The sequence below is a fragment of the Pundamilia nyererei genome, unplaced genomic scaffold (genome assembly GCF_000239375.1).
Source record: "Pundamilia nyererei isolate P.nyererei 1_Seehausen unplaced genomic scaffold, PunNye1.0 scaffold00004, whole genome shotgun sequence".
NCBI lineage: Eukaryota > Metazoa > Chordata > Actinopteri > Cichliformes > Cichlidae > Pundamilia > Pundamilia nyererei.
Window position 1 is genome coordinate 735,300 of NW_005187405.1, and position 10,331 is coordinate 745,630.

General features: G+C 41.0%; 3 protein-coding genes across 3 annotated transcripts in view; 1 reads left to right on the plus strand and 2 right to left on the minus strand.

Annotated features, from left to right (window-relative positions):
* Positions 1-366: 366 nt before the first annotated feature.
* Positions 367-6,005, minus strand: nsun4 (NOP2/Sun RNA methyltransferase 4). Its single transcript, XM_005721025.1, has 8 exons — positions 5,812-6,005; positions 4,381-4,600; positions 3,977-4,124; positions 3,735-3,889; positions 3,450-3,610; positions 3,206-3,330; positions 2,918-3,050; positions 367-2,781 (listed from the first exon to the last, which is right to left on the minus strand). Exons 1-8 carry the CDS (start codon positions 5,902-5,904, stop codon positions 2,638-2,640), a joined length of 1,179 nt encoding a protein of 392 aa, XP_005721082.1. The 5' UTR covers positions 5,905-6,005; the 3' UTR covers positions 367-2,637.
* A 71-nt stretch (positions 6,006-6,076) lies between these two features.
* Positions 6,077-8,788, plus strand: uqcrh (ubiquinol-cytochrome c reductase hinge protein). Its single transcript, XM_005721023.1, has 4 exons — positions 6,077-6,236; positions 6,588-6,641; positions 8,181-8,342; positions 8,416-8,788. Exons 1-4 carry the CDS (start codon positions 6,189-6,191, stop codon positions 8,446-8,448), a joined length of 297 nt encoding a protein of 98 aa, XP_005721080.1. The 5' UTR covers positions 6,077-6,188; the 3' UTR covers positions 8,449-8,788.
* Positions 8,789-9,254: 466 nt separating this feature from the next.
* The window catches only part of pif1 (PIF1 5'-to-3' DNA helicase homolog (S. cerevisiae)), an 8,870-nt gene continuing 7,793 nt past the window's right edge, over positions 9,255-10,331 (minus strand). Inside the window, exons 12-13 of the mRNA XM_005721026.1 lie at positions 9,785-9,976; positions 9,255-9,481 (exon numbers count right to left, since the gene is read on the minus strand). Of these exons, the coding sequence (XP_005721083.1) occupies positions 9,434-9,481; positions 9,785-9,976 (240 nt within the window). The 3' untranslated portion in view covers positions 9,255-9,433. The remainder of the gene's footprint in view (positions 9,482-9,784; positions 9,977-10,331) is intronic.

Below are 10,331 nucleotides of genomic sequence, written 5' to 3' on the forward strand. Positions count from 1 at the left end.
CTATAGCATTTCTGTGCACTCTGTGGTTGAGAACAGAGAGCACATCCTGCTGGGCTCAAGTCTACATTAATGTATCTGCAACAAAGACCCCCACTGCTGAGATCTTCTGCCCCGCTGCTAGCTGGGACACGAGTCTGAACTTCACCTCTGGGCTGGAATCTCCACAGCAGGAAGAGCAGCTTAACTACTACAACCTGCAACATTCCTCCATGTGTGTCTTTACCAAACAGACACCTTAAAGTTTACTTTGAACCACTGACGGCACAAACACCGATTTAACTATTAAAACAACCTGCTGTAGATGCTCAGTTTTAACATTCATTCCAAGCTCGCGAGGCACAAGGTGAAAACATCAAACCATTAGTATTTTTGCAGGTTTATTAACAAAAATTGTACTAGAAAACACAGCGGAAGCATGTGGGTGTGTAGTTAAATCCATAATATTCATCTTTCTAATACACAGCATGTCTCCCTAACACAGGCTTACACATAGGGACACAAACGCACAGCGCTTCATTGGCTAATTCAATAATAAAGCAGGCAGCCAGTCGAGTCTATAGACAGGCAGAATAGAGAGTAACTCATCTCTAACAGTCTGCCGTCTCCTGAGTGTTAAAACATGTAAATTTATGTAGGAGCCCATAGGAAACACATATTTACAATACGTTTAGGTAATCACAAGATATGCGAGGAGGCATTCGAGGCCCTGGGGACGAACGCAGTCAATACAAAAATAGTTTTTATGTGTCATTAATTCCCCCTGCATTCCCCGATACATCCCCCTTTTACCGCAGTAATACAGTAATCACTCACAATCGCACAGAAAATTATCTGCACTCATCTGTGGAATAAAAAAAAGCGGAGGGGCAAAACGGGGCGAGTCGTCCCATTTTAGCTCTCTGCTGCCTCTTTAATGTTCATCTGGGAGCCGCATGGCTGACGTCCATCCCGGCACGGGGATGGGACTCAGCTCCGGAGCAGCTTAATGACAGTGGGATGTGGATGGTGGACTCGTTAAGAAACACGCACACACAGAGACACACACCTTTTTTCATGCTACATTGCCTGGGCCAGGACAACATAAAGGGTCATCGGCGGTGTGATGGAAAAAAAAGAAAAAGAGGCACCTCTGCGCTCACATTAGGCTGTGATAAGAGGAACCATTTCACCTCTGAGTGATGCCGATGCAAAAACGGACTCAATCCAGCTATAGTAATGAAAGCTGCGCAGATTCAGATGTGAGAAGCCAAATGGTCAAAGAAGTCATTACCTGCCTTTTCATTACGCCCTCCTCTCACACAGCCATATATCGCATTATTAGGCAAAGCCATCAAACCTGATGAATAAGCAAAGAACAAGACAAGCCCATTTTCATTGCCGAGCTAAAGAGAGCAGGTAATTCTGATGGAAATTTGTGTTTTTTCCCCCAAACCACAAACATCATCCCTGTGCAGCTGACAAAGTACAGCAAGACAAACACCCATAGTGGAATTACAGTAGCATTTCCACATATAAACGCTCAGTGTCCTCTAGTGGACAAGGAAGATACAGGACACTTGTAATCTTGATCTACTGTTGACACCTAGAGGGCAAAAATTAAACAGCAACTCATAAATAGCTACATATGAGTGGAGGAGACCTTTAAAGAAAATGACACATCCTTCCTAATTGTAATCTTAATCCTGTGTCCACTGTTTTCTTGTAGCTATCGCCTGTAACTTACGAGCACCACTTAAATATTAACATTTAATCACACTCAAAATGTGATAAGAACGTACAAATGTACAGTGCTGACTAACAACTTATTGAATGACTATTTGACTTCTTCTCACACGGCCATATGCATATCCTGGTTGTGTGTCACATCTCTTTAATATGTCACAGTAGAAAAGATCAGTGCAAAGAACACTCTGGTGCACAGTGTGCCCTCGGGTGATTTCTAGTGATAATGTAAATTTAACTTACATTAATTTGAATGGTTTACTGATAAAAACCTAAACATCCACATCGTCAATAAGTTCAGTTTAATTATTCGTTTAACAGCAGTTTAGTGCTTCCGCATCAATCATGATGACCAGCATGAATGATGAGGACACTGAAGGGACGGGTCAGTGCAGGCCAGACTTTAGGAAGTACTCCTCACGTCCCTTTGAAACTAAAAAGAGGTCATTCATCAGCTCGTGCAGCTAGTTTTAAAGCATAAGGACCCTACTAGAAAGCTGCAAAAAAAAAAGTGTTAGGATTTGGATGGGATATTGTGCACTCAGAGTCACCTGTCCTCGTGTCTGGTGAATTCACTGATCCAATTCTGCACTGAGGAAAAATCTCTTTCCTGTTTGTCTCATGCTTTACCTGCACAATCTAAAACTGATATTATTTACATGTGCTGTGTAGCCTGCAAGGGTGACCCAGTGTTAAGGCTTAGTAATCATATAGGACTGAGAAAACAGAGGAAAAAGGAGAAACGTCTCTGAGAGTCATGGTTGGCTTAGAAGGCTTCAAAAAGCTCCGGAAAACAGTTATGATGAAAGCCCGGGTCCACCAGAAGCAGTTTGCAAATCCAGCTGACTCCAAATCTGGCAGCAGAGTTGCTCAGTATTTGAAAGTCTCAGGCGAACTTGTGCAAGAGTCCACGTCCTACGTCAGCCTCTTTAGCTTGCACATGTAAATGGGTCCAAAGTTAGCTACTAGGTGCGGGATGACCATCTCGCCCAGGTGGAGGTCCGGAGCGAAGTGAAAGGTGTTCCCGAACATGCGCATCAGCGGCTTCAGATCCACAACCTGAATGTGATCGAGATTTGAGGAAATAAAAGAAAAATGGGCAGTTATTTGAGGTCTGATTTCAGTTTCTGTGCGTTTTATATCTCCCACAACTTTGACGTGTTTCTTATTAATACAAAAAAAGTCTCTCACTAACCTGTAGATGGATGCCATCTTTCTCTCGAGCTTGGTAGATAGCCTGTTCAACCACACTGAGGTTCTGGTTCTGTGAGAGCGTGCAGGTGGAGTAGAGGATCTCCCCACCAGGACAAGCGGCCTGGATTCCCGCTCTGCAGGAAACACAGAGGGTTCGATTTACATAACATCTAAATAAAAGTTCTCACTACCAGCTGTTATTTTGCTTAATTGTGCACATATTTATATGAAACCATGCAAACTTTAACAGCCTCAAAGCCCATTTTGTTCACATTTCCTCCAAACTTACAGCAGCAGCTCCAGCTGTAGCTGCGGGAGCCTGCGTCTCTCCCCAGTCCGATTCTTACTGAATATGTTGTTGTCGTCCTCCATGAGTGAATGTCTGTCTGTGGTGCAGGGAACGTCAACAAGGACCTGAATTTAGAGGGGGAAAAAAGGAAAGGCTGAACAAAACAAAGTTTTTGAATAAAAACATAACGACAAAGAGCAAAACATGTGAAAAGGATGACTGTGACAATGTGGCACTGGCTTACTCTGTCAAAAGTGTTGCTTTCAATTTCCCCCCATTTGGTGCCATCGAAAGAGGTGATGCGCAGGTTCTCATTTGTCAAAAAATGCTTAGGAACATAGCTGTGGAGGACCTTCCTCAGTCGTAGTGTTCGAGACACTGAGCTGTCATTTATGCACAAAAACCCTTTGAGGTAAACAAACAGGTGGACGGTTAACAGCAGAACAGCAAATAGAGCATAGGTGATAAAGACTTTTGGCCCGGCGATTCAAAAAACAAACTGAAAAAGGGTAAAAGTACTTTGACTTACTGATGGCCTGGGTCTGAAGCAAAGCCAGGGTCTTGCCTCCTGGAGCACCACAGAGGTCAAGCACGCTGTGACCTTCTTGAACATCCAGTGCAAGACAGGGCAGCAGAGACGCTGCGTCCATCAGGTAGTAACCCAACAGGCCGTTCTTGTCTGGCCTGAAGAGGAGAAAAGAGAACTGAGGATCAGACTGCACGCTGCTAGAAGATGCTGTTGTTAGTAGCAGGATAGGAAATATTGCTCACCTTGCAGGCTTGAATCGTGTCACGTCGCCTCTCGGAAACACTAAACACTTGATGTTTGGGCTTAGAGATAGCTGCTCACCATCAGCGTCAGAGCTCTTCATGGAAACATCACTAGGTTCCTCTGATTTTTCCTCCAAGCAAGAAGGAACTGCAAATTATATGCCAGTCAATAGATGATATAAGTGAGTTTTTAATAGTGTTAATTACTAAGATATTGACTTTTCCCAGTGAAATGTTTTAGTAAATAGTCTATTGAATGAATTTAAATCAAATCATTCACACTCCAGCGCTAGCTTCATAAAATTTTCTGAACTCTTCAGAGCATCAGAGATTGCCACAGCACAGCATTTCCTGCATCAGTAATAAGCAATAACCATAACTGTGACTGAGGCTAGCGCACTTACCGTCTTTCTCTCTTTCACTGATGAAATCTACGCATCCCTGAGCTTTAAGCTCTGTCAGAGCAACGTTATGGGAGAAATTATTGAGCAGGGCTCCATATTTTCTCTCTGACAGCATGGCAAGTCGCACTGAGGGCCACAGCTGCCCCAGCTGAGTGCTATAGGTGGCGTCAAAGTGATGCACGGCCAATCTGGTGGGTGGGAGCTTGGGATGTGTAGCAGCCTGTCAGAGAGCAAAGGAGGAGGACATTTGATATAAATGTTAATTCATTTTTATCCATGCTCTCTTTGTGCCAATTTCAATATAAAATTTAAATGCCCAGGAGAGTGGAAAGCTGGCTTTAATACATGTAAAATTAGAGTAGACCTATAATGTACATCTGTGTACAAATATATGTACCTGACCATTTTCAGAGGCAAGTTTTCTTTTTGTAAAGCCACACAACACTGACCTATGAATCATTGCAGAACAAATGATGATGAACCAGGGTTGTGTCTATACATAAAAACAACTTAACAAAGAACCAGTTTTAAATTGTATCTTTAGGCACTTTGTTACTACCAGGCGGTCACAAAACACATCATCTCTTCCAATTTCTTTAATTGAATGTAAAATGAATGTAAAAAAATGCCAAAGATAAAACAGTTTGATAGACAAAAAACATCATTTTTGGACTGATTTGACCAAAGAAACCAGACGAATCGAGAAAAAAAGGGGCTAAAACCCCCAAACTATCTACAATATGAACAGTATCTGAAAGTCATGTTGCGTGTTGGGGATCTCGTCAAAATGGATGAAACTATAAACACAGAAATGTATGGTCAAATTTTAATCCACTTTGCAACACATCTAGGAAGTATCTGACTGGCAACAGGATAATACAAGTAAATCTGGATACAAAAACACAAAGTGAAACACTATCAGTCATGGATTGGACCTCCCCAGAGCCCGGATTTCGACGTTACTGAAACAGTGTGGGGTCATCTTGACAGATAACAAAACAAAAGGCAGCCAACATCCAAAGATGAGCTCTGAATGTCCTTCAAGAAGCCCGAATAACTATTTCTGAAGATTACTTAAAGAAATGACAATAAGCTTGAATAAAGATTAGGATCTCAATCTCACTAATAAGAGAGTTCCTGCTGTGCTGAAGAATAAAGGTGGTCAAGGCAAATATTAACTTTCAAGGTATTTAGACCCGTACAACCTCTGTCTTTACCTTATATCAGAATCAGAGTGAGAATACTTCATTAATCCCTAAGGAAATGATGTGGGTTACAGTTGCTCCAAGACAGTAACAGTAACAAACGAAACTATTTAAATAATACAATATGTTACAGAGTTTACCATTTTTTCTCTTTTTCACTGTGTTTAGCAGCCACACGAGATCTAAATGCAAATACTGTCTGGCATTATTAATGTTGAGCACGTACCCATTTCTCTTTCACTCGGTGTCGTCTGGGTGTCAAACATCTTAAATCTTTAACTTTTCTTAACAGCAGGCTGGTGTCCCAGAGCAGCGCCATCTTGCCGTGCCCCTGCTTTTTTTTCGTCCGACTTTGCGCTGACAGTTAAACAATGGTTCCGCACGCATTGAATATTTGAATGGGGTAGGGCCTTATACAAAATGGAGATCTGTTATTGGTTCACATGGACATCAATAATTTCAGTCAACCAATAGGAAACGTTATCCGGTTATCCTTCTAGTAGTTTCCGGCGTGTGACCGACCTCGCGTCCTCGAACAGAAGTAGTGAAACCGAGGAGTTTCAGCTTTCTGAGTTTTATTTTGTAAAATTGTCAGACATAACCATGGTTTTCGAGAAAAAAATGCTCACACACGGGGACCCCGACGATGAGGTACCGAAAAATATCGTATTGTGTCTTTATAGACTGGTCTGTGTGTGTGTTTGACGAAGTTACCCAAATCTGCTGCTCAGTTTAGCGGTGTAACCTGCGAGTTTACTGTCAGCTCCTTTTAAGACCCTTTAATATAATTATCGCCATTAAACGAGGCTGGCAGCTGACGGTGTTACCCTGAGAGACTGCTTATTTTAACTGGCACAGTTTTATTAGGTGATTACAATATCTGGACATTCTTTAACGTAATTAATAAAAATGTACACAAAACTTAAAAAAGCCCTATAAATCTGTAAGCTGTGCTGGGTTGTAACTGGATTTTAAAACATTGATATAAATGTCTCTGAATAGGAGGAAGATGCCCCTGCTGAGGAGGAGGAGGAAGAAGAGGAGGAAGAGTTGGTGGTAATTGTTTATTTATTAATACTTATTATAACAACATATATTCCGGTCACAAACAGCTTTTTATGTAGGACGAAAGGTTGAAAAAACCCTCATACCGGATGGGTTAAAGTCTGACTGATTTATCGGCGGGCCAGTATTATCAGCCGATATTACCTATGTGTCTGTGTATTGGTATCAGCATTTCTATATAACGAATTATATATTTAAAAAAGACAAACAAAAGAAACACCCTTCTTCTATGGTATAAGTGTTGATGAATATTTTGTCCGCCAGAGGGCACTCTGCAGCTTCCCTGCTTGCAAAACTTGTTTGATGCACAACAAACCCAATAACCAGCTGATCTGAACAGTGTAAATAAGTTGATTAAAGAAAACAAAATGCCAGTAATGGATATTGGAGAAATCAGTTTGTTTTCTGTGTTTGAAAGGAAAAGAAATGTATCAAAATACCAGATTTTTACATCACTAGATATAGTATAGGTCTTAAAATCTTTACTGGAAGAGCTAGGAATGAGCATAGTGGTGCACAACAAGGTAAGTTTAGTGGCTTAGTGACGGATCTCAAGCTTAACATCAGAGTTTTATATTTTAGGAAATCAGCTCTCTGTGTACCTGGTAACTTACGCTGAAAACATATAACCTAGTCTGGAGGTGATCTTCAGAGTTGTGAGTTAAAATCAGTTGGAAGTATTTTCACTGACTCATGTGCGTGTATTCATTTGGTGATGAAAAACATGTATAAATGTTTTATATTTTGTTTTAATCTGCTATTAAGTCTCTTTTGTACTGCTAGTATTGCACCTACTAGAAAACAGAACGGACAACAGAATACCTGTTCAATCATTCAAATTAATTTCACTTTGGTCTGCTAAAATAATAATGCAGTTTCCACATTAGGCTGTGGGACAGTAACCTTCAATGTTTAAATGGATCCAGTTTAAAATTTCTGAGCGCAGCCATGATGTTAGAGATAAACGGCAGCACTGAGAGCACCCAAGTGTTAAAATAATTAGCTTAAAAGGTTTGTTTTATTGCTCGGTAGAGTAAATCACTTGATTAACATTTTTCTACAGAAATAATAAACAGCACTCCAAAGGGCACTCGTAGGGATCATTTTGAGTAATATGATGCTTCCACAGCATGTCTTTTGTCCTGTCTTCCTTCTCTCACCCCAACCGGTCGCAGCAGATGGCCCCGCCCCTCCCTGACCCTAGTTCTGCCGGAGGTTTCTTCCTGTTAAAAGGGAGTTTTTCCTTCCCACTGTTGCTAAAGTGCTTGCTCATAGGGGGTCATATGATTGTTGGGTTTTTCTCTGTATGTATTTATTGTAGGTCTACCTTACAATATGAAGCGCCTTGAAGCAACTGTTGTTGTGATTTGGCGCTATATAAATAAAATTGAATTGAATAAAACGCCCCATTTTGAGCACACAGAAAGCCTGGCTTATTAAACCTCTAACTTCATTATAAAATCACCTTCATGGTTTGAGAGTTTTTGCCATCATTTTCCTGATGATTAGCATGGCTTCCTTTCTTTTTAGGACCCTCTAGAAGCGATAAGAGCCAAGTGTGAGGAGACTGAACACTGTGTGCACTACAAGGAGCGTCTGGAGCTCTGTGAAACCCGGGTCAGTTCAAGGTCCAACACTGATGAGGAGTGTACAGAAGAACTCTTTGACTTCCTGCATGCGCGGGACCATTGTGTAAGTGTGCGCTAGACAAAGGAAAGATTATTCTCCTAGTGAAGATGCTCATTGTGCCACTTTGTCTCTACAGGTCGCACACAAGCTGTTCCACAATGTGAAATGACAAGCCGTCCAGTAGACCCGATATAATTTCTGATAATGTAAAATAATCTACAAATGAAGCCTGTTGTTGTTCTCCTGAATTCCCTTTGACTACGTTCCTGACACCTGTTTGTATGCAGTGCATACTAATATAGCTGATAGCAGTATCGACATCAAGAGTCACTAATAACATATTGGAGCATACACTTTAAAAATTTGTGTCAAGAAGGGATTGGCTGTAATGAAAATGTGATGAGGTGGAATGTTGGAGCAAATATGCTGCTACAGTAATGGAAACCGGCTCAGGTTTGGTCATGACTTCACTCTGCTGACCAGAAAATAAAGGTTGTCTTTGGATTCCACGTAGTCTGAGCTGCTTCTTTTCAGAGCATCCGTGTTCTCGGGAGGGCTCCATGACTGATGGTTTAATTAGTTTTATCCAGCCACCAACGCTAAATGGTCTCACTGATGTTTACGATGACACAAAATTGGTCTCTGGTTGACGGCATTTCTATTTAATGGTGCATGCACTGGAACACTTGTTCCACGTTTGCAATTTTTGAAAAGCAGTTGAGGTAAAGTTAATTAGATCAGAGCATTTTTCTCTCTCCCCACAGCTTTAACACAGACACTGTTAATTCCCTTACATCATCCCAAAACGGGTGGGAGAATGTTAGGAGTGGATGCTGCCACTCGGTGACTAAAGGCAGCTATAGATTTTATTTTCTCCCCGAGACCTCTAAAGCAAAGGAGCGTCATTGAGTGTTTTTCCTCCCTTAAATATTAATGACTGATAAAAAACTTCACACAAATAATTTGGCTAAAATTTTATTTGAATACATGTAAAAAAATAATTTAAAAAAATAACCTCTGAAAAAAAGTATAGTGATGAGCAGATGGTGGCAGTGTGACTCCAAGTAGAGATTGAAGTCTCAAGAAAATAAGGTTAAATGGTGAAATAGCTCATGCACATAGTGCATATCATTAGAGTGGATTTAGAGCCAGCCTCACCATGCATTTTCTTTATTGTTGCTAAGAAAATCATCCATGGAGGCCTGCAGAGAAAAATGAGGACAAAGAAGATCATAAGTACAGCTGGTGAATGAAGTTTTTCATCCACAGCACTCCAGTGGAGTTTGATCCATCTCACCAACTCTAGGGAAAAAGGAGCTTTCCAAAATATTTCCCGAGAGATTTGGTCTCATTTGGTTCTGCTTAACATAAACTTAACATTGAAGTGAAACTGCAGAGCTTAACATTAAACTATATAAAAATGAAAATGAGAAACTGAAAAACAAAATGAAAATGTGAGATACGAATAAACATTTTCTACAGGCTGAGGTAATATTTGCCCTCACCTGCATGAGCAACCTTTCCTTCCTCAGTTTTCTGTAGAAGAGGAGGACTTCTGGGTCTGCCCGGACCACGCGGGGGTCAAAGTCCATGACCCTTAGACCCTCGAGGCTCCGAGCCCGAGACAGGGCCACGTAAGCCTGGCCACTCTCAAACACACGAGCCAAAGATATTTCCACACAGTCCAGCGTCATTCCCTTCAAAACAAAAGCATAAAACCATAACATGATAACCATCATTGTTACATAAAAACAACATGCACTGATGGAAGTCCAGTGTTTGAAAAACCCAAAAAGCTGACTACTCGATTCTAGGATTCAACTACAAACCCAAATTAGAAAATTGTTATGTTGCTGCTTAAATTGCAAATAAAAACACAATGTACCATTTAAAGAAAACATTCGCTCATTTTGAATCTAATGGCAGCAACAGCTCTTAAAACAAAAAAGTTGGGACAGGGCCATGTTTGCCACGGTGTAGCGTCCACTCTTCTTTTAGCAACAGTCCATAAACATGTAAACACTGAGAAAACCAGCTGCTGGACTTTGGAGA